General features: G+C 35.8%; 1 protein-coding gene across 2 annotated transcripts in view; it reads left to right on the plus strand.

The window, feature by feature from the left end:
* The window catches only part of PPM1A (protein phosphatase, Mg2+/Mn2+ dependent 1A), a 43,975-nt gene that overhangs the window by 10,564 nt on the left and 9,202 nt on the right, over window positions 1–24,209 (plus strand). For both annotated transcript variants that reach the window (XM_039240760.1, XM_039240761.1), the window contains exon 2: window positions 22,179–23,032. In XM_039240760.1, coding sequence (XP_039096691.1) covers window positions 22,179–23,032 — 854 coding nt within the window. The remainder of the gene's footprint in view (window positions 1–22,178; window positions 23,033–24,209) is intronic.

Consider the following 24,209-nt stretch of genomic DNA (forward strand, 5'->3'; position numbering starts at 1 on the left):
TGAATTTTAAAGTGAATAATTTTATATAGACAGTCGCTGCTTAGACTCATTTCTTGAGGTATGATACTAATGAGACCAGAACCATAAATTTGATTCTTTGTGTGCCTTTTAAGTTGTTTAGCCTTAACATTAGCTACTAACAGTGACGGCTAATATTATTGAGCAGTTTGCCAGGCATTGTCAGAGAACATTTTTAATTACTATCTCATTAAATCTTCATATTTCTGTATATGAGGTAGTACTACTATTACTTGTATCTTAATAGATGAGGAAATTGAGACAGAGATTAAGTTATTTGTTCAAAGTTTCACAGCTGGTAACAAAAGTTAAACATACGTCCTTGGACTTCTCATAGTTGTTTTATATATGCAGTTTTATTGCTTCTGCTAAAAGAAATTGTTGGAAGTTGTGATAGCTTAGAAAATCTTCGGTTATACTAGGGTGCCTGGGGGGCTCAGTTGGTTAAGCATCCACCTCTTTAAAAAAATTTTTTTAAACATTTATTTTTGAGAGACAGCTTGAGTAGGGGAGGAGCAGAGAGAGGGAGAAACAGAACTTGAAGCAAGCTCCAGGCTCTGAGCTATCAGCACAGAGCCCCATGCAGAGCTTGAACTCCGTGAGCTTCAGTATCATAACCTGAACCAAAGTTGAATGCATAGCCGACTGAGCCACCCAAGTGCCTTAATTAAACATGCAACTCTTGATTTCAGCTCAGGTCATGATCTCACAGTTCGTGGGCTCAAGCCTCAATTCGCACTCTGCACTGACAGTGCTGAGCCTGCTTGCGATTCTCTTTGCTTCTGTCTCTGCTCTTCCCCTGCTCATCCGAGCACGCAACTTCTCTTTCTAAATAAACAGATACAAAGAAAATCTTTGATTATGAAAGTATAACTACATTTCATTTCCATCATACTCAGTGAGTGAATCTTGTGATTGAGTTGGGATCTGAGATAGAAGTGTACACTAAATTTGAAAAGTGTAGTATCATATGTCAGGTCATGTAAGCTCCCTTTTAGAACTTTTTACCAAGAACTGGGGCAACTGGCTGGCTCAAGTCTTCAGTATGCGACCCTGGATCTCTGGGTTACCACTAGATGTGGAGATTACTTAAAAATAAAATCTTTTTTTAAAAAGGAGCTTTTTACCGAGAACAATTAAATTTTGTAATATATAAAGGATATAAGATAAAAGCACAATACAACTGGTACCACAAGCCACACACAATTTTACCTTATGGCTTATTCATGTTCACTACTTTGCAACCCACTGACAAATGATTTCATCAGTCCTTTATTCAAATGAAATTCTTAGTGAATTTAAGAATATAGTCTTAAACACAAACTACTTAATTGGGCTTATGGTAAAAGTTATACTATAAATGGAATATTTCATTATTAAGATTTTGAAAAAATAGATTTTTGAAAGCAAGGACCAGGTTTCATTCGTTTTAAGTAGATGTTCAATATTTGATTATTTAATCTTTGTAGTCTCCTTGCTTATTTTCTGATGAACACATGACAAAGAAAATTGATTGTGAGCCAGAAATGTAGCAAACTGTGAGAGCATGGGTCACATATAATCCACTTTAAATTTAGGCTGGTTCTTTTTATTCAAATCTGATATGACTGTCTCAGGCAGGGATGTAGATAAACAGGGTTTTTTTGTGTGTGTTTTGAGTCATGCGTTATGTAGCTTAATTATTTTACTTAATATGTTATTCAAGAATTATCGTGGTGTTTTTAAGACTGTAATTCATTACTGACTTTGAATAAAGGCCTTGGCGCTTTTTTCTTTTTTTAGTATTGCTCCTTTTCTTTTGTATGAATGGTCGAAAAGTGCATCTAATTTGATATTATGTCTGTAGGAGATGCAGCTTACTTACTTACCTTTGTAACCAAATTTCAGAAAGGAAAATATTAATGATAAGCAAGGAGTGGCTATATATTGGTTTTTTTTCTTTTGTTTTGCAAACAAGATTGCAAAACTTACCAGGCTTTAGACAAACAACTTTGGAGTATGCCATTATGCTTTAGAATGTAAATAGATAGTAAGTACAGTTTTCACTTTTTAAAAAAAGCAGTAGATTATTATCCTTGCTGAGAGTGTGTAAGGCTGTTTTGGATGTTAGGAGCTGATCTTAGAAGTCGCAGATTTTGTTCTGTTGACCCACAGTTTAACCCCGTATTAACTACTCCATGTCTGTCATCTTCATTTTTCTCTCTCTATGTAAATGCTTCCTGATAGTATAAGTAAGTACTTCAGCAACTAGTCAGCCACCTAGTGTGATCTAGTATAATGGTTTGCTATAGTCAGTAGAATAAGGAGCTCCTTACGTGCAGATGAGATTAATTCATTTTATACAGTAAACCTCCCAGACTAAGTTAAGGATAATTTTTGTCTAAAATACATTGAAAGTAGATTTCTTACCTCTCAGAAATTATTCCCTTGTGTCTAAGTTACCTTACACTTTGCTTCTCATATAGAAAAGCCTTTTAAAAATTTACCCATTCCTGACTGTTGATTGAATGAGCAGATAAATAGCCCAGGGAAAGAGACTGTATAGGCACTAACTTTTAGTCTAAACTACATCTTTCTCTTTTATTCCCTCCAGTATATCTTCTGTGGCATTTTTCAGCAATAAGAGTATGTAACTAATGATGTCAAGAACCATTTAGAGGTCATTAATGAACACTGACCTGAAAACCAGAATTTTTATTTATAAGCTGCACATTTGTTTTAGAGTCCAATATTTTCTTGTTAGAATCAATTATATTTCTGTAGAGACTTTAAAAATTAGAATTATGCATTTGTAGAGTAACAAAATGGAAATGGTAGGATATAGTCTGTTTGCAGGTCATCGTCTGGGAATACCTTTTCCTGGATAGAAAAGAATTCCTATCTCTGTTGACAAGGGAGAGGTCATGATGATGACTGTCATCCCTTTGTCCTACATATTAAAGAAGTGTCTGATGATATGCAAAGTACTGTGAACAAAAAAGACATGATCCCTTCTTTTATGGATCTTACAATCTAAAATGAGTGAGAATTCACAGGGTTTTCTATGCTTTGATAAGAGTAGAATATAGGATTCTCTGAGCTTGTGACTAATGGTAGACCTATTTCCCGAGACAGGGAACTGAGTAGGAGAAGTGGCAGGGCATTGAGAAATTCACTTTAGGTCATGTCATTTGAGGTGTGGCTAATCAAGTATAGGAGGTAGTTGGATATGTATTTTTTAAGCTACTAGAAAGAATCTTCACTTAAAAAAAACACTTCGTCTTCCCCAACACCCTTTTCCATACACATAAAACATCTCGTCAAAACTTGTGGACTCAGTGAATGAATCGGTTTTGAAAATACATGGACAGAAGTCTTTCTCTTAAAGGGAAATACTTTCTGGTCCTTTTTTCTGTATTTTGTGTAAAATACTTAGAATTGCTACATATTTTGTTTGTGAATAAACTTTTTATCATCTTAAATATTTAATAAGTTTTATTTTCATCCTTTCAGGTTATCAGCAAACATTTATAAATGCTCTGTCGCACAGGGGGGTTTGTTTGTTTTAAGCAAAAGGAAAAAGGATGGATTGGCTAAGGGAGTCAGTTATTTTCTAGGTCAGTCTGAGTCTGAATCCTCAAATATGCAAGGATTAAAAAATAGCAGACTGGAAATTGAATCCACTTCTGTAGACAAGTTATTCAAAACTGAGAAATTTGAAATAGTTAACAGATGAGGAAAATTGAAATTGTGAATACTATAAAACATTTAGAAAAATGTAAAACCAAATAGCTCCATGTTTTCCACATTTTTTCAATGTTTTGCTCATACTATAGTTGTTAGTGAAAATAGGTCAGTATCTAATTTTTATAGTCACAAGAAGCCTCCAGCTAAATTGAGTTTAGATATTTTTCAAAAGGCAATTATGTATTTCTAATGTTTACTTTAAAAAATTATGCAGTACATACCTTTGTAGAAGTTTAATAAGACTACCTTATGGAGCATGTAGTTCATATCACAGTATATGTCTAGAAAATATTGATACATTAAAAGATCATGAAACATGGGGCATCTGGCTGACTCAGTGGGTTGAGCAGCTAACTCTTGATTACAGCTCAGGTCATGATCCCAGTGTCGTGGGATTGAGCCCCATGTTAGGCTGAGCATGGAGCCTGCTTGGGGATTCTGTCTCTCCCTCTGTACCTTGCTCTCCCCGTCCCCAAATAAATAAATAAAAATGTAAAAATAAAAAAATTGTGAAACATGGAGGAATCATCAAAAGCAACAAGCTCTGACTTTGTACATACCAGGTGAAATTGAGACTGCTGCTCATACCTGCACAAAGTAACTATGGTTAGGGTAGTTGTACATTTTTTTTTTAAGTTTATTTATTTATTTTGGTTGGGGGAGAGAGTGGGAGAGAGCACATGGGCACATTAGTAAGGGAGGGGTAGAAGGTGAGAGAGAATCCCAAATAGGCTCCCTGCTCAGTGCAGAGCCTGATGTGGGGCTGGATCTTGGGAATGTGAGGTCATGACCTGAGCCAAAATCTAGAGTCAGACCCTTAACTGACTCAGCCAACCAGGCACCCCCAAGGTACTTGGACGTTTTTATCTAATTCAGTGAAGACTTACTATTTTTGAATAATTTTTGATAGAAAAAAATGATCTGTGTCATGGACTTCATCGAAATGCTATTTAGCATAGAAGAGCTTTATCTGACTTAGTTTGGTTGGTTTGCTTGGTCACTTTTGGTTTGCTTTTTGAGATTTCACTTTTAAGGTTTTAATTTAGGACATTTAAATTAAATATTATTTAACTCTGTAACAGTGTTTTTACATTATAATTTCTTTGGATGAAATTTGTTTTTTGGAAGAAATATTTAAATCAAAGAGTAGAGTCAATATTTAGTTGAAGCTATACGGTAAAATATTGGGCAGCTAAGGAAGTTTTCAGATAATCTTTGAAAAAATATAGTATTTTCCATGCTGCTCCATATAATCTTTAAAAATCTTTTTATGCAGGGACACCTGGGTTGTTTAGTCAGTTAAGTACTGGACTCTTGATTTTGGCTCCGGTCAAGATCTCACTCAGGGTTTGTGAGCTCAAGCCCTGCATCTGGTCCTGCCCTGACATCCCAGAGCCTGCTTGGGATTCTCTCTCCCCCTCTTTCTGTCGCTTCCCTACTCGTTCTCTCCTCTGCTTTCAAAAATAAATAAATAAACTTAGAAAAAAATAAAAATAATCAAAAATAAAAAATTTTTGTGCAAAATAAAATATAGATACAGAAAACCATATAAACTGTCTTTTTAAATGGCTTCACTGAACAATCTTTACTGAGATATAACTCACATAGCATAAAATTGACCCATTTAAAGTTTGTAGCTCAGTAGTTTTTAGCATATTCACGGAATTGTGCAACCTTTAACCACAGTTTAATTTTAGAATATTTATATCACCCCCAAAGAAACCTTATACTCATTAGCAGACATTCCCCATTCTCTTCTCCTCTAACCCTTGTCAACCACTCATCTACTTTCTGTCTCTATAGGTTTTTTTTTTATATTTCTTATGAATACAATCCTAGATAACTTTTTGATCACTTTGTAAGCATCTTGTATATCTTATGAGCTAACCAGTGATGAATAATGTAGCCTCCTTTTATAGCTTAAATAATGGTTGTTTCCTCCTCCTCTGACCAGGGAAAATTATTCAGTAGTTGAAAGACTGTATCCAAATTTAAACCAAGATCAGGCTCTTCACTAGTATTATAACTTCAAAGAACAGGTACCACTAGTCCTCAACTCCAGTAGTACTTTTTATTGTGGGTTGCTCAGTAGCCCCTCCGCTTTCCCTAAAATTTGTCTGTAGTAGCCATTTCTCTTCCACTTTTTAAACTCAGGCTTAATGAGTTCCCTGTTGCAGCTGACTTGCCTAAACTCTACTTTCTTACTCCTCTAAACCCAAGAATGAGAAAGAATTAAAGGCAAGAACAGGAAAATAGAACAGATTGTGATCAAAGTGGTAAGAACAGGAACAGAAATGGTATAAAGCTTGCAAAGAGACTGAATTTATAGATATAAGAATAAAACTTGGAGGCTGTGTAGGAAAGAATAAGACCTAGAGGGAAGAAAAGGCAAAGATGTTATAATGTAGTAGAAGAAAAAAGGTTTTTGTTTTATTTTATTTAAAAAAAATTTTTTAATGTTTTATTTATTTCTGAGAAAGAAAGAGAGAGACAGCATGAAGAGGGGAGGGTCAGAGAGAGAGGGAGACACAGAATCTGAAACAGGCTCCAGGCTCTGAGCTAGCTGTCAGTACAGAGCCCGATGTGGGGCTTGAACCCACAAACCATGAGATCATGACCTGAGCCGAAGTCGGACGCTTTACCGACTGAGCCACCTAGGTGCCCCAAGAAAAGTTTTTTAAAAGTCTCAGTTCGGAATGTTGAATTTTAGTCATAATGTCTGTGAAACACAAATGATAATTCCATTTTCTGATGAGATTTAGTGCCCTTGACTTATTTTCTTTCCAGGACTTTGTATAGGAACTTTGAAGCTTAACTGTAGTCGTATTTTTTGGGTTTTTTTTTTTGGGGGGGGGGGTTTGAAGATCTTCAGGTTTGAACCAGTACAGTATGGGAAACCCTTAGTACCTTAGGATTATTGTTCAGAGATATCCCACAGAAAATTAAATGGCACTGTCCCCCTAGAGTTTCAGATTGGAGGGGCAGAATCGCACTAATTGAGAGGTTCTGCCAAAGAAAATCTGATTTGATAGATAGGGGCCTTCTGGTTTGATTAGAATTGTCAGTAGGATTTTAGGGGCATTTGCTAAAAGTGCTCCCAAAGAGCCACAGTCCTACATCGAGTTTTAAAGGAGTAAAGTTCTGCAATAAGCAAAGTCAAAATTTGGGAGGAGGGGAGTGCAAAACTAATGGGACCTGTTTGTACTTGTATTTTACATTTTGGATGACATATTTAAAACCCTATATTCAGTTCCTTATTAGAAATAAGGGCTGGTGAGATCCAGCCCTGCATCAGGCTCTGTGCTAGGCATGGAGCCTGCTTAGGATTCTCTCTTTCCCTGTCTCTCTGCCACTCCCCAACTCGTGCTCGCTCCCATTCTCTCTATCAAAAAAAAATATATTGCCTACTATATTTTGGATATAACTTTTTAAAGGAGCAGGTGATAAAGATAGTTTCTTTAGAACAGTTGAGATTCATTATTTAACATAAAATATGTTACCTGATTTAAATGTTTTTTAGTATTTGTACCCCAAGTTTATAAAATGTGAATAATTCTTTTAATAACAAGTATGTATTTCTTTTCAAAAGAACTCTATTATAAATTTGCATAATTATAAATTATAGGAGAAACTTTAGAGTAGTTATTTGTTGATTTAACTAATTTATAAGATTGAGCTTTATTAAAAGAATATTTAAATTTCATTTTTTGATGCTTATTTTTGAGAGGGAGAGAGAGCGTGAGTACACAGGCACTAGTGAGTATGATGAGCGGGGGAAGGCCAGAGAGAGAGGGAGACAGAATCTGAATCAGGATCCAGGCTCTGAGCTGTCAGCATAGGGCCCCACATGGGGCTCCCACTCACTAACCGAACCGTGAGATCATGTCCTGAGCAGGAGTTGGGCGCTTAACTGACTGAGCCACGCAGGCGGCCCTAAAAGAATATTTAATAAGAGAAACATGTGAAAATATTTTAGGCCTGAGAGAGATTGGAGCAACATTGCAGAGGCCTTAGGCCTATGAGCTGCAAACTAATGGAACCTATAAGAAACTTCTAACTAAAGTAAGATGGGGGCACTTGGGTGGCTCAGTAGGTAGGTTAAGTGTCCAACTTAAGGTCACGATCTTCCGGTCAGTGAGTTTGATCCCCACATCGTACTCTGTGCTGACACCTCAGAGCCTGGAGCCTGCCTCAGATTCTGTCTCCCTCTTTCACTGCCCCTCCCCTGCTTGCATTCTGTTTCTCTCTCAAAAATAAAAATTAAATAAAAATAATAAGTAAAGTAAGATGTACAAACTTAGAGACTGCTATGATTTAAGTATATTTAGAAAATGTGCGATACTGGGGCACCTGTATGGCTCAGTTGGTTGAGCATCGGACTCTTCATTTTGGCTCTGGTAATGATTCCAGCATTGTGGGATTGAGCCCCATGTTGGGGACCGTGCTGAGTGTGGAGCCTGCTTAAGATTCTCCTCGCCCTCTCCCTTGCCCTCCCTCTCCTTTTCCCTGCCCTCTCTCCCCTGCTTGCCTGTGATCGCTCCCTCTCTCAAAATTAAAAATTAATAAAATATGAGATACTAGAGGAGTGTTTGTTAAATGAGATTTAGGAGATTTAGCTGTATGCATAGAGTAAGGTACCATTATTTTGCTGATGTTTTCTGATTTCATAGTGGAATAAATGTTGATTATTCAGTGTAAAGAACTCTGCTACTACCATGTTCTAGGGAGTTGACATCAACAGAGAGATTAGTTAATAGTTCTGGGCTTTCAGGGGCTCTACAATGTCCAAGTCTTAAATTTCTAAGAGCCTGTTTCTGTGGACTATTTATGGTACTTTCTGTTTTTGGAGAATTTGATTTTCTTTTTCTGTTTCTTCTTCCCCATTCCCTCATCCTTTGGTTGTAGGTTTTTTTGAAGTGAACATAATTTAATTTTTTTATTTCTTCAACTCAGTGAACTATATTTATTGCGTTTGTTTATAATCTATTGTCATCCTTTGAAATTTTAGTATCAGTGAATTTTTAATTCTTTAAAAAAATTTTTAATTTTGGGGGCATCCGGGTGGCTCAGTTGCTTGGGCATCTGACTTTGGCTCCAGTCATGATCTCATGGCTTGAGCCCCACCCACATTGGGTTCTGTGCTGACAGCTCAGAGCCTGGAGCCTCCTTTGGATTCTGTCTTCCTCACTCTCTGACCCTCTCCCGCTTGTGCGCTCTCTCTTAAATATAAATAAACATTAAAAATAAGTAAATTAAAATTTTAATTCTTGATTTCCAAAAGTGGATTTAATTCTTTCCCAGTTTGCCTGGCGATTTTTAAATAATTTCTTCTCATTTCCGTGTGTGTGTGTGTGTGTGTGTGTGTGTGTGAAAAATCTTATTAAATAATCCTTACATAGCTATTTTATATCTTATCTTTGTCATGTTAATTCCTACTCATGGCAGGCTGTTTCCTTGTATATTTGGTGACTTTTTTTTTCTGTGAGCTCATATTTGATTAAACACAACATTCCTTTATCATCTGTATAACTGTCTACAATTTTATTTCCTTTTTTTGTAGCATACAAAATTTCCATTTTCTTCTTTTATATTTAATGCCTAATTTAATCAGCCAATAATTTTATTATGCTTACTGTTCCTTATATTTCATTCCTGGATTTATCTTTCTTCTTACTAAAGTATATCCTTTAGTAATCTTTTTAATAGCAGAGTGTGGCCTGTAGATATCTGTAGTTTTGTCTGAAAGTTTGTTTTATACATTACTTTCTTTTTATGCAAATAAAGAATTTTTGGTTAATAGCCCCCCCCCCCCCTTTTCTGTTGGTACCCTCAAGGTATTATTTCATTGTATTATGAAACTTGGATCCCTGAGAAGTCTGGTTTCTACCTAGCTGTTAGGCCTTTGTATATAATTTTTCTGTCTGGTAGTTTTAAAAAAGATTCCTTTTTTGTATCCTGTCACCACTGTTTACTGTGTGACCTTGGGCAACTTCTAAACAGAAATAATGAGATAATATCTGTATTGTAGGGGTTGTAGCAGTGATTACATTAATCTATGTAAAAAATTAGTAGGATAGAGTCCTGTTTTTTAAGTGTGATATAATTGTTACTATTTGTTCTAAACACATTCTCGCATGCCTAGGTATGTTTATACTCTGCTGTATGTAAGTACTCCTTGAAATACATTGTTGATATAAAGACAAATATTTTTCAATTCTAGAAAATTCTTTAACATTTATATATTTTTTTCTTGTTTTAAAATTTTATTTTTAAGTAATTTCTATACCTAACATGGGACTTGAACTTACATTCCTGAGATCAAGAGTCACATGCTCTCACTGACTTAGCCAGCCAGGTGCTCCTATATTTTTTAATATTGCTTTTCTGGTGTTCCTTTTTAATCTCTGTGTTATGTTCTAGGCAGTACCGAAGTATCATTTTTCAATTTACTAATTAACCTCTTGACTTTATCCAGATAGAGTTTATGTGGCCTCCGTTGTTTTAATTTTCAGTGAATATGTTTTCCTCTTCAGGATCTGAAATAGCCACGTATTCTGATTTGATTTCTGACTGTTTAAAATTTTTTCCTATTCATGTCTATTGTTTTCTTTTTTTTAACTTTGGAAGGATCTTAAACACACATTTTAAGTTATTTTCAGATTGTTATTTTTCCTTCTAGTTTGAATTCCTATGATTGTTGATTTTGTTGGCTGTCTGTCATAGTTGTTGGTTTTTTTTTTCCCTCATGTGTTTTGGAATTTGGTTTTCAATCTCATATAAGAAGTTTTTTGTTTTGTTCTTGGTTTTCACCCTTATTCAGTGTTTTTGCGTGTGCCCACATCTTAGCCCTGGGGTGTCCAGTCTGAAACCATGTCTTATGTTGGAGGTCTGGTTTCTGATTTTTGATAGCATCAGAATCAGCCTCATCTGTCCCAAGAAAAGACCCAGACTAAAGGATTTCTATACTGCTCACTGGGCACCTAATTTCATTCAAACTATAGCTCCAGGTAAGGATTAGCAAGTAGCCTTTTCCAGCTCCTTTTATAGGCAACAGAGCCCTTCCATCCCAGGCTCTTAGTTTCAGTGAGGTAGAATTCTGTTCCGGCCTTGCACAGGGCATTTTTAATCTCTTTTACTATCTCTGCAAGATGTAGACTCTTGTCCATCTCTGGGAGTTGAACCCAGGAGGCTCATAGTTTCAGCTTCACAAAGAGCTTTGTATTTCAGGAGTTTACCTTTAGCAAGTGGCTTGGTCTTCTTAATTTTGTTTTATAGTTCATTTATTTTAAAAATACTTTTGGAGTAGAAGGGCACTTCAGAATGTGAATATATATACAAAACCATCTAAAGGGAGATCAGCATTTAAAGATAATGTATGTTGTACATATCCTTTTGAAAGGTGGCTGTTTACTCTTTACCTGTGAGAAGCATATTTTTGTATTCCTTTGCCAATAATGGACATTATAAATTTTTAACCTTTAATGTGTAAACAATGAATTTATGTTTAATGGCTAGTAAGATGCTCATTACTCCATGTATTTACTGTCCATTTGTATGGACAATTCTTTTATGAATTGAATTGCCTGTTCATGTTCTTTGTCCATTTCTTTTACTTTAAAATGTTCAGTCCATTGTCTTATAAGAGCCTTTTGTCTATTTTCGGGATGTTAACTTTACCATATGTAATATTTATTTTAAAAGTTTTTTTTTTTAATGTTTATTTTTTGAGAGCGAGAGAGACAGAGTGTGATCAGGGAGGGAAGGAGACAGAGAATCCAATACAGGCTCCAGGCTCTCAGCTGTCAGCACAGAGCCTGATGCAGAGCTTGAAGCCATGAACCATGTGATCATGACCTGAGCTGAAGTTGGACACTCAACTGACTGAGCCACCCAGGCACCCCTGCAAATACTTCAAAGATACTTGCTTTTCAAGCTTATGAGCCTGGTTTTATAGTGTAGAAGTTTTATACCTCTGGAGTTGCTTTTAATTCCTTTAGAGTCTTTTTTGCCACGATAACAAAAAAAATGTCATACTTAGAAAGTCTTTCCCTATCGTAAGATTATAGAAATATTTGTCTAGATGTACTTGTATTGTTTTATTATTAGTATTTCGAACTTAAGTCTTTAATTACCTGATATTTATTTTAAGATGTGTGATAAGGATTCAGCTACTTTTCACAGGAGAGGCAGGATTAGAATAGGCCAGCTGTTTTAACACCATTTTTTGAATTTTTGTTTCTACAGTTATCTTTCTGGAGTCTCAATTCTATTCCACTGATCATTTCGTTCCTGCAGTAGTATTCCTTCTTAAATACCATTAATTTGAAATCGTTTAATATTAGGTATGGCAAATACTAATGTTTTTAGAATGCTTTGGCTATTCTCAAACATTTATTCTTTCACATGAATTTTGGAATCATTTCATCAAGCTCTGGGAACGAAAAGACCTAATTAATATTGAATCTTCCAGCCTCAGAAATAGCAGTGTCTTTTATTCTGAGGCTCTTTTGGGAGGGGGGCGCTAAGTTTATAGTTTATTTAGAGAGAGAGAGAGAGAGCGCGAGCGAGCACTTGGGCATGCACGTGATTGGGGGAAGGGCAGACAGAGAGGGAGAGAGGGAATCCCAAGCAGGCTCCATGCAGGGCTTGTTCTCAGGAACATGTGAGATCATGACATGGGCCGAAATCAAGAGTTGGATACCCCTGAGGCTCTCTTCTTAAAGGTCCTGAATATTTCTTTGATTGTATATTTAGATATACTTTTGTTGGCATTTTTTCTTCATTTTGTAAGTGGTTATTAGTAGTTTTCTTATGATTTTCTGTAGTCAGATAACCTTAGTGAACTTTCATTTTTCCTAATAACGTTTTAAATTTTTAGTTGCCATGACATAATTTTTATTTGCAAATAACAATTTGATCTCTTATCATAATTTTATACCTTTAAAAAAAATCTTAACTATCGATCACCATTTCTAGATAAGGCTAAATAATAGGGATAAGAGCAGGTATCCTGTGTTCATTTTTTTTCCTGGGAATTGTCCTAATCACTATGTGTCCTCTTTGGCTTGAAATATATATTATCATATGATGGAATTAATTTTTTCAGATTCCTTTTATCATATGGAGAGACGATCATGTATTTTTCCTTTGAACTTCTTCTAAGATGACATCTTAATAGGTTGTTGAATGTTGGCTAATCGTTAAATTCTTAAAATGAGCTCTGTTTGATTTGTAATATATTCATATTTCTCATAGGGTATTTTTGCATCTGTATTAATATGTTCTGACTGTAGTTTTATTTTTTAGCGCTGGACTTTTCATTATTTAATCAGGATTTTGGTAGGTTTGTAAAAAGAAGTGGGAAGCTTTTTTCTCTGTTCTTTAGGTAATTTAGGTTAACTGGGTATTATCACTATTTCTTTTAAGGTTTGTAAGATCTTGATTGTGAAAATTGTCTGATACACTTTTGTTTTTAATAACTTTATTTTGAAAACAGTGTAAACTTGCAGGAAATTTAAAGGAAAAAAGTACAGCAAACTTTAATATTTACCTGAATGACGAATTAACATTTTGCCACATTTGTTTTATAAATTTTTTTTCCTTTTGTGTGTATATTTTCATGCATATTTTTTTCGCACACACACATATGTATAAGTGCACTAATCTGTTTTGGTACATTTCACTTGTCTAAATTCGTATATTCTTGTCTAAATTCGTATATTCTTGAAATTCATTATCAAATTATACTTTGGTGTTGTTCAGCTTCTACTAAAATTATCTAGTACTTGATGAATATTCTAAATCATCAAATTTTCTCTCAGTTTAGGATTATTTTCTTTTTCTTTGAAGTTTAATTATTCTCCATTATTTGATTTTCTTTTTATAATTTCCTAATTAAATTGTTGGATCTGCATTCTTTGTATCTTTAATCTACCCACGTTTATCTCTTTATTGTTATATGCATACAGGAGGATTTTTCTCTTATTTTGAATTTTACTCCTTGTGAGATTGTTTTCTATAGATTCTCTGCTCATTATTATTTTTCATGCCATTTAAAACAATTTACAATAAGTTTTGCTTCTTAAATTTCTTTCCTTAGCTCTGTTAATACTTCTTATACTCTAGTTTCTTATTTTTCATACACATTTATTCTCTTACCATTCTAGAGGGCACAAGCCCAAAGTCATTTGCAGTGGACCAAAGTCAAGGTGTTGGCAGGAATGTGTTCACTCTGGAGGCTTTAGGGAAGAATGCAGCATTCCTTGGATTGTAGCCATATATCACTATAATCTCCAGTGCCAGCACCTTCAGATCTCTCTTTGCTCTATCTTCACATCATTTCTCCTCTTTGACAATTCTTCCACTGTCTTTCTCTTACAAGGATACTTGTGATTGCATTTAGGGGCCCCAGCATAATCCATACGAATGCCCCCATTCCAAGTTTCTTAACTAATCACACCTGCAAAGATTTTCCAAATAATGTAATATTTATAGGATTTGGACCTGATATCTTTGGAAGCCATAATTCAGCCTGTTACAAGTATTCTTTTGTTTTGCTACCTTGAAATGAGATGACCACTTTAAGAAAAATCAGATTAGAGTAAATTCTTATGGATTATATGCTGTTACCGTCATGGTAGATATTGTCCTCTTTATCAAGTGATGCAAGCTCAGATGCCAAGTGATCAATAAGAAGTAGTAGGGACTCTGAAGAATGCATGTTGTTCAGGCACAGGGGCTAAACAGTAAATGTGAAGGTCAAATTCAGGCTACAAGCTTGTAGTCCTAGTTGGTGGCTGTTTTTTTCTTTTTTCTTTTTTTGTTTTTTGTTTGATTTTGGTTTTGGTTTTTGTGTGTTTTCTTTCTTCATTCTCTACAAGTTGATTTTTCTGTTATAAAATAATCTTTATTTATCTCATGACCTTCATCTTGGTATTGAGAATAAAAGTTTTTAAATAGGATTCATCAGCATGATTTTAGATTGAAGTATTAATTTACTAATGCCATTTACCTAAATATTCCTAGAACTTTTGGCTTCTCACTTTTACATTTCTCAGAACAAATTAATTTTTCTGAGATTGGTTAATCTTTCACTTAATTTATCAATGTTTATTTATCAGTGAAGAGAGTTAGAAATTAAGTGAAAGGATTTGTCCATAGTCACATATTGTATACATCCATAACTTTTAAGTTTAATCTTATGAGAAGTATTTATATTTACAGACATAAGATAGGTGTCTCCTTAGGATTAAATCGGATAAGTGGGCAGTTTCCCTAGTTCTTTTTACTTTATATACAGGGTTTTGCTTTTCTAGATTATTTTTAAGAAGGAGGTTATTTAAGAGTTAAAATAATGACAAGACATAGAGATGAACTTAGTTTTAAGCCATGAAGAGTAGATGTTTGCTTGCCTGGATTTTTCATTTAAGAAGTATGAGTATATACTTTGAGTCCTTGTGTATCTGTTCTGTTTCCTTTTCCTCCTGTATACATTAACAATAGTTTGGAAGCCAGCATAAAATGAGAAAAGGGCTTAGGTCTAAACCTTGAATGTCAACATTTAATTACTTGGAAGATGAAGATGGATCTGCGAAGGGAACAATGATGGAAAAGCTGGGGGCAGGAGGAAATCTGGGAGTGTGTAGCCTCTTGAAAAAACAGTGGGAAATTGGAAGAGGGAGTGTTGAAGTAAGTCCATCAAATGAGGACTAAAAGTGTCTATTGGAATAAGCAACTTGGAGTTTATTTTGGGGGAATGGTCAGGCAACAGTGTAGAGCATCAATACTTGTTTTTAAGAAGTTGAACTGCAATGGAAAGAAAAAGGCAGATGAGTAGCTAGAGGGGCAGGAGTCACTTAAAGAAAGATTTATTAGTAATGGGTGACATTTGAGTGTCTTTAAAAGTTGTGCTCCAGGGGCACTTGGGTGGCTCAGTCAGTTTAGCATCTGACTTCGGTTCAGGTTATAATCTTGCAGTTTGTGGGTTCGAGCCCTGCATCAGACTCTGTGCTGACAGCTCAGAGCCTAGAGCCTGCTTCAGATGCTGTGTCTCCCTCTGTCACCCTCTCCCCCACTCACACACTCTCTCTCTCTCTTTCTCTCAAAAATAAATAAATGTTTAAAAAATAAATTTAAAATAAAAGTTCTCCAGTTGAAAGGGAGAGGTTGACTATAAAGAGGATAATAGTGTAAGTTTCCAGAGAAGACATGTAAGTAGTATAAGATTCCTTTGAAGCATGGACTTCAAAGCTTTAATAGAGGGATTTATGCGAAGTGAGAGCACAGAGTCCTCTTTTACAACAGAAAGCTATAAGGATAGGATGGGTACAGATGTGGGTGGGTTTGTATGTTTGGAATTAACAAGATGGGGAAAGACCTGAGTTCTAAAAGAATTTCTTGAGGTGATCTCCTGTATAGGTTTGTTTGTTTTCTGTGGTATCTAATTGTCTATTGTCTCTATTGAAATTTTTAGTTCAGTAATTTTCATTTCCATGAACCTACTTTCAGAGTGCCTTTTTCTTTTTTTTTGCTGTTGTTGTTGTTTTGTTTGTTTAATTGACAGCCTGCAGTTTTGTTCACTCAGTGTCATCTCATACTGCATATCTTGATGGGTAATTTCTAGTTTGGAGCTAATTGAATATTGAGGTCCCCCCGTTCTCCCTGGAATTTCTGTATCTTTAAAAATATATCCCCTTCTTTGCTCATATTTTATTTAACCTGAGTATTTGATATTTGCTTTGCCAGAAATTTAATTGTTCATTGTTTTCTCTCTGTCCCAGACAAAAGCAAAAAACAAAATTTAGGTTTCTTGTCTTTTTTCCTTTTTCCTTTTCCTTTTATGTTTGTTTGGGGTTTTTTGAGGTTTTTTTGGTTTTTTTTCTTTTTGTCATTTATCTTTGGTAGTATAGAAGATTAGAAAACAAGTTAGCGTAGGCAGAGGAAGAAATGGCACTTAAGGAAGTTGCAGCTTTGTTCTGCAACAGCCTCCCCTACCTATCTGCTTTGTGTGTTGTCTTTAAAAAGCCTATGTTTCTGGCGCACCTGTGTGGCTCAGTCAGTTAAGTGTCTGACTTCTCCTCAGGTCATGATCTCATAGTTCGTGGGTTCAAGCCCTGTGAGGGGCTCTGTGCTGACAGCTCAGAGCCTGGAGCCTACTTCAGATTCTGTCTCCCTCTCTCTCTGGTCCTCCCCTGCTCAAACTCTCTCTCTTTCTAATAATAATAATAATAATAATAATAATAAGTAAATAAAGTAATAAAAAGCCTATGTTTTAAGTTTCCATTTCTTCATTTGCAAGTACACAGGATAGCATGTGTAGAATTGGAGTGAAAGTCCAAAACCCTAGGTCCTATATCTCAGCCTTTTACTGCTGAACTAGTTGTGACCTTGAGCAAATCGTTCTATTTTGTGTGCCTTCTCATTTGTAAAATAGGTTTGGACAGATCATTTCTATCTTTTGGCTCTGGTGAGTTATACAAGCTAATCAAAATCAAATTTGTAAATATAAATATGTGTAATCATTTTTTAAAGTAATGATTGATGAGAAATTTCATACTCCTAATGAGAGAAAAATTGTCTAAAGATTAGCCTTTATTCCCTCCTCACATTAGTAAAAAGTTTTGTTCACACATTTATTTTTTTATTTTATTTTTTTGAGACAGAGAGAGCAGAGGAGGGGCAGAGGGAGAAGGAGAGAGAATCTTCCGCAGGCTCCATGACCAGCATGGAGCCCAACAACATGGAACTCTACTTACTCAGGGCTCAATCTCATGACAGTGAGATCTGACCTTAGCCAAAATCATGAGTTGGCCACTTAACCCACTGAGCCACTCAGGCACCCCTCATGCACTTATTTATCCTTACCACAGATAATTTTGAGTTGGCTGCCTTGGATTACAAAATATGATTTATGAATTACCATGTCTCGTAGTGTGGGAAGTTAAAAGTAATTCTTGTACCCTAAATTATCCTTTGCAGCAGAGATATGGCCACAAAGAATTTGTGTTTCTTTATTGAACCCCAGCTATTGAATATATTGCTTAATATTGTTATTTAATAAATGTGCATTTCAGCGGTCAGCCAAGCATTTGTCTTCTTCTATGACAAAATCTGTATATAAGCATTAGTGGGCAATGTAGAATATGCTAAACATTTGGTAGTGGTAGAGAGTTTACATCCCACATCTCACTACAAATAACTTTGAATTTTGCCATGTTGTATACACTGCTACCTATGCTGCTAGTTAGTGTTCCATTTTTTCCCTCTTCCCCCAAGGAGCTTCTAGTCTCTCTTATATTAATCCCTCTGGATTCCCTCTATTCTTTAAAATATAATTTCTCCACGTTGTTTATATGTCTATTTTGTCCTCTGTTTATGGAGCCTGTTTACTGTGTGTCCATAGGTAAACAAAAAAACAACAATTTTTTTACTAAGAGATTACCCAGACAGTCACTTGAAAAACTCTTGTTTCTGGGCTAATATGTTGCTTAAGGATCTTAATAGTTGAATATATAGAGCTTTTATGGGGAGGAGGGGAGGATTTATGAGCAGATTAAACGAAATGACAAGGTTTAAGACTTCTTGCTGTGATTATAAGATCAGTTTTTGCTTAATAAAAGCCAATGACTGAACTTTAATGAATTACTTCCTGGCCCAACCTTAGAATTTTTTAGTTTAGGAGTTAGTTTAAAAAAAAAAAATGTTCACCAAATTTCTGATTGTATCAAAGATGAATTTAGTCTTGTGATGGTCATAGTACTTTGTTTTGAAAAGCTCAGATCAACTGATAAGCTAGTGTTGTGGTGAGCTCTATCTAGCATGTACCCAGAGTAGATTTAAGATGAGGTGAGGGGCGCCTGGGTGGCTCAGTCAGGTCAGCATCTGTCTGATTCTTGATTTTTGGCTCAGACCGTGATCTCACAATTAGAGAGATCAAGCACCTCCCTTGGACTCTGCTCTGAGCTTACAACCTGCTTCAGATTCTCTCTGTCTCTCTGCCTCTCCCTCACAGTTGCTAGTGTACTCTCTCTCAAAATAAATAAACATTAAAAAAATAGAAGAGGTGAGAACTAGAATTTCTCTCAGAAACTAGCTTAGGCTTTTGTGGGCATATTGAATCCCCTTGGAATTTATATGCCAATTTAATAATTTGACTGAGTAATTAGTAGTCCACTTCTGGAAATGATTATGTAATTGTATTTAAAAGAAAATATATTTCTGGTATTATATTTACATAACCATCTGCTGTATTTATGTAGCTGTTGTTAGCTGCTTCATTAGGAGTCTACAAATTACTCAGACTCCCAGAAGGTAAGATTTACAGATTGCCTGTTTCCACTATGTGAAAATTCAACCACAAAATTATGAATGTGTCCTTGACCTATATTTTTATATTTGTGATTGAGCAGGACCTAAAATTTTATCAGATGGTTGGCTTGTTATATTTTTACATTTCTAATATATATTTTTCAAAAATTTGGGTTTTGTTTTTAAAACTTTACCCCGTTTGTCTTCAAAAAATTATTTATTTGGTATTTGCATATGTATATCTAGAAAATAACTGCTGGACTTTTCTATAAAAGAGTAAGTTCCCTTTTAGGTAATATCAGAATCTAGATGTGACTGTATGTAAGAATGTAGTAATAATTAAATACTTTGTTTGCCTAGTGCCTCATTTAAGCCTCGTAGCAACATTCAGAGGTAAGTATAAATTTGTCTGTTGTATAGAGAAGGAATGCTAGATTGGTAAATATCAAACATCTTAACTATATCTCCCTCCTCCCCTTTATCCTAGCAAAGGAATCGAGGTACAAAGATGAGGCAGATTGCTGTTGACTTTTAGCAGGTGACAACTTTACTATGACTCAGGCATCATCTAATCACATACATATCTAGGCATCCCATCTCATCTTTTCAATGGATACACAGATGCCTAGGTTCCAGCCCTACCCTAGAAATCCTGATTCCTTAATTGTAGTTTTTCAAAAGGTCCACAGATAATTCTTTTGTGCATCTGTTATCAAGACCACTGCCTTAATAAAATGGCACTTCAGGGTCAGACAGGCTTGAATTAGAGTCTTGATTCCTCTAAACTTAATCAATTGAGTGATCTTGGCCAAGTCTTTTGTCCTATTAAGATTCTTCTAGGGGTGCCTGGGTGGCTTAGTCGGTTAAGCGTCCGACTTTCGCTTAGGTCATGATCCAGCGGTTCGTGGGTTCGAGCCCCGCGTCGGGCTCTGTGCTGCCAGCTCAGAGCCTGGAGCCTGTTTCAGTCTGTGACTCCCTCTCTCTCTGACCCTCCCCTGCTCATGCTGTCTCTCTCTCTCTCTCTCTCTCTCTCTCTCCTAGAAATAAATAAAACATAAAAAAAAAAATATAAGAGTTAATGTTTAAAAAAAAAAAGATTCTTCTATAAAGTGAAGATACTATTATTCATTTTAGAGGGTTGTTGAGAATGAATGAGTCATTTAGAATTATTCTTAAACATTGTTTGCTATTAAGGTGTCGTCCTTATGTTATCCTTTGTCCAGTCAAAACACTTACTCTTGTCATAATTTGTATCAAGTTGGTATCTGGTAACCTGATGAATACCAGCATAAGGAATAAATGATGGCTAGTTTTCATCATTTACCTTCATTAGCAGAATTATAATAAGGGACAGAGGAGTAGGCAGGAGATTGTTTTATCACGCCAGTCAGTCATACTTCTCTCATGTGTATTAGTTTGACCCTGGTAGGAAAAGAAGAGGGAGAAGGTTACTGGAAACTGTTACCTTCCCAAGGAGTTTTTCTTTCCCTTTCTCTCCCAACTTCTTCTGAAAGCTTAGCATCACTGGCATCAATCCTTTAGTCTCATAACTGCATCCTGTTGTACCTAGGTACTTTTCCTTTTCTGTATTTCCCCTACCCCCCTTTCCCTCTATTAAATTTTATTCTATCCTTCATTCAGATTGGTTTGAATTGAGTTGTGACTTATTTGTTGACTTGGACCCCAAGTGTCTGTATTTCCAGGCTATTACTCAAGTAAAGGTTGACATAAATTTTAAACGACTGTCTCCCTGCATTGTGTGGGCCCATTCCAGACCAGGGTTTGTAGTTTTTGGTTATTGGAAAAGGATTAGATTAGCTAAGCTTTCAGGCTTGTCCACATGGCTATTCCTAGGCCCTCTAATCTCCTTTAGTACTTATAACTAATGGTCATAGAGTATAATAATCATGATATATGTTATTACCAGTAAATCAGTAAAACATCAGTAGATTACAGTAGCTTGATTTTGTTACATATAACAAGCTTTGCTATATGTATGTATAATTGTACCTTGACAGTTGAGGCTGTACTACTTACAGTAACTTAATAACTTGATGACTTTGTCAAAGACTGAAAAACCTATGGAAATGGTAGAATTTGAACTAGACTTTAAAAGATGGGTATACTTTTCTCTATAAGTAGGGAGGAGACAGGCAAAGGATTCCAGTTAAGGGGACTGACCTGAGCAAAGGCTCGAAGGAGTATGCAAATTTGGACCATTGTGAGTAGATCATGTTTTACTTTTTCAGAGTTCATGTAGTAGGAATAAAACTATAGGTAGTTCAGAATTAAAGTGGAAAATCCTGAATGTTCAGCCAAGACGTTTGAATTAGTAGGCTTTTGGTATGTTGTGAATTCATTTGGCTTTTTCTTGATTAATATACACATACAACGTAGGTCTGAGATTTCCTAAGAGATTCACCTGTTTATTGCATCCTTAAACACTTGGCTTGGTTTATGTAAGCTGATGATTACTGCCAGATCTCCTTTCTACCACGAGTGGTTTTGCCTCATAGAGGCAATGTCAGGTCAGCTGCCTTTATCGTCGTGCTTTAGTTCTGTTTGCTTGGTTCTAAGCTGTGCCTGATCAGCCTTTTCCCCTGTTCTTTCTTATTAATCTCTAGGTTCCAAGTCAGCTACACAATGTCTGCTTATAAGAGTTGTGATTTCTAAATCTCTCTTTTTTTTAAGTAAATCCTACACCAATGTATGGCTTGAACTCACAACCCGGTGACTGAGCCAGTCAGCCAGGCATCTAAGAGTTGTGATTTCCTGGGTGCCTGGGTGGCTCATTCAGTTAAGTGTCCCATTCTTAGTTTCGGCTCAGGTCATGATCTTGAGGTTTGTGAGTTTGAACCCCAATGCAATTCAAACCCCAATGCGTTTCAAGCCCTAGGGCTCTGCGCTGATGCTGCGAAGCCTGCTTGGATTTCTCTCTCTCCCTCTCTCTCTCTCTGCCCCTCCCCTGCTCATGCGCTCTCTCTCAAAATAAATAAACTTTTTTAAAAAGTTGTGATTTCTTATTTAAAAGGGTTTTTTTTTGGTCTCCTTCACCCTTAAAAAGGTTGATGGATACATATTTTGTGTGTAAGGTAGTTATTAACTTTGCTGTTTTTCTTCCTTTGCAGACCTAGAATATCAAGACATAATGGGAGCATTTTTAGACAAGCCAAAGATGGAAAAACATAATGCCCAGGGGCAGGGTAATGGGTTGCGATATGGGCTAAGCAGCATGCAAGGTTGGCGAGTTGAAATGGAGGATGCACATACGGCTGTGATCGGTTTGCCAAGTGGACTTGAAACATGGTCATTCTTTGCTGTGTATGATGGGCATGCTGGTTCTCAGGTTGCCAAATACTGCTGTGAGCATTTGCTAGATCACATCACCAATAACCAGGATTTTAAAGGGTCTGCAGGAGCACCTTCTGTGGAAAATGTAAAGAATGGAATCAGAACAGGTTTTCTGGAGATTGATGAACACATGAGAGTTATGTCAGAGAAGAAACATGGTGCAGATAGAAGTGGGTCAACAGCTGTGGGTGTCTTAATTTCTCCTCAACATACTTATTTCATTAACTGTGGAGACTCGAGAGGTTTACTTTGTAGGAACAGGAAAGTTCACTTCTTCACACAAGATCACAAACCAAGTAATCCGCTGGAAAAAGAACGAATTCAGAATGCAGGTGGTTCTGTAATGATTCAGCGTGTGAATGGCTCTCTGGCTGTATCGAGGGCCCTTGGGGACTTTGATTACAAATGTGTCCATGGAAAAGGTCCTACAGAGCAGCTTGTCTCACCAGAGCCTGAAGTCCATGATATTGAAAGATCTGAAGAAGATGATCAGTTCATTATCCTTGCATGTGATGGTATTTGGGATGTTATGGGAAATGAAGAGCTCTGTGATTTTGTAAGATCCAGACTTGAAGTCACTGATGACCTTGAGAAAGTTTGCAATGAAGTAGTCGACACCTGTTTGTATAAGGTAGCTAGACTTTCTTTTAAAAGATAAAAATGATTTTATGTCATGGTAATTATTACTCTAGTATTTTATCATTTTAGAAACTATAGGTCTCAGAAATAAGTTTTTGGTGCAAAACTGCAGGGTACTCTTTGCCAATTCGGAAAATTTAGGAACATATTTTATAAATAAATTACCAAATATGCAAGAGTTATAATCTGAATGGTCTTTTACTAACCATTACTACTTGAGCCTTTCAGTATTGTAGAAGATTATCAAAGGCAAAAAGATCATATCAGAGTGCATGTTTTAAAAAGAAAGGGAGTGTTAGGCCTCTGTCTATAATGAAAAGCATTTTAGAATTTTAATATTTTATTTTTATCATGTGATATCTCAGTACATTCATGGAAGTACTTTGAGACTATGGTGTAATGAATCTGTAGCACCAACAAAGAATTTAGTGATCATTGGTGTGATGTAATAAGAATAGCCTTGGACATGGAGTCAGAAGAACTTGGTCTGAGACTCTGTAGGACTTCAGGTAAGCTATTTAAGCTGTCTGGAAAAAAATCAGTTTCTATAATTGTAAAAAAGGTAAGAGATTATTATACTGTCTCATGGGTTGTTGGGAGGATCAAAAGGGATCATGTATATAGACGAGCCAGCTCGGCCCCTTCATTTTACAAGTGAGGAAGCTGAAGCAAGAGGAAACATACTTCAGAGTCAGGCCTTGAATCAGGCTCACCTCTATTACTTTTGTACTCTCCAGTCTTGGACAAATTGTTCAACCTTTCTTAGCTATTGAACAGAGATCATAGTATCTAATTCATAAGACTATTGAAGAATTAAGTTTTTTGTCAATGTTCATTAATTCTTTGATTTTTTCCACCTAGCAAATGTTGATTTTATAAAGCTCTTCTGAGGCTACATATTTGATTTTTTTTTAACGTGCAGAAAATGAAAGTCTTCTTAATGTTCTTTGTAGTTTTATAAGCATACTGCCAGCTCTACCTAAAATCTTAATTAAAATCTGATCATACTTAGAAATCAGGTTTATGCAGCATCCAACACAAATTCAAGTTTATGGAACATCCAACACATGTTACCAAAAATCAGTAGAGCAACAACTTAATTGTGCACACTGCTAATTTCTGAATTTGAGGAGAGCTGAACAATGATGAACAATGACGCATGTGTTTGT

The sequence above is a fragment of the Hyaena hyaena genome, unplaced genomic scaffold (assembly GCF_003009895.1).
Source record: "Hyaena hyaena isolate Hyena2069 unplaced genomic scaffold, ASM300989v1 scaffold_181, whole genome shotgun sequence".
Classification (NCBI taxonomy): domain Eukaryota; kingdom Metazoa; phylum Chordata; class Mammalia; order Carnivora; family Hyaenidae; genus Hyaena; species Hyaena hyaena.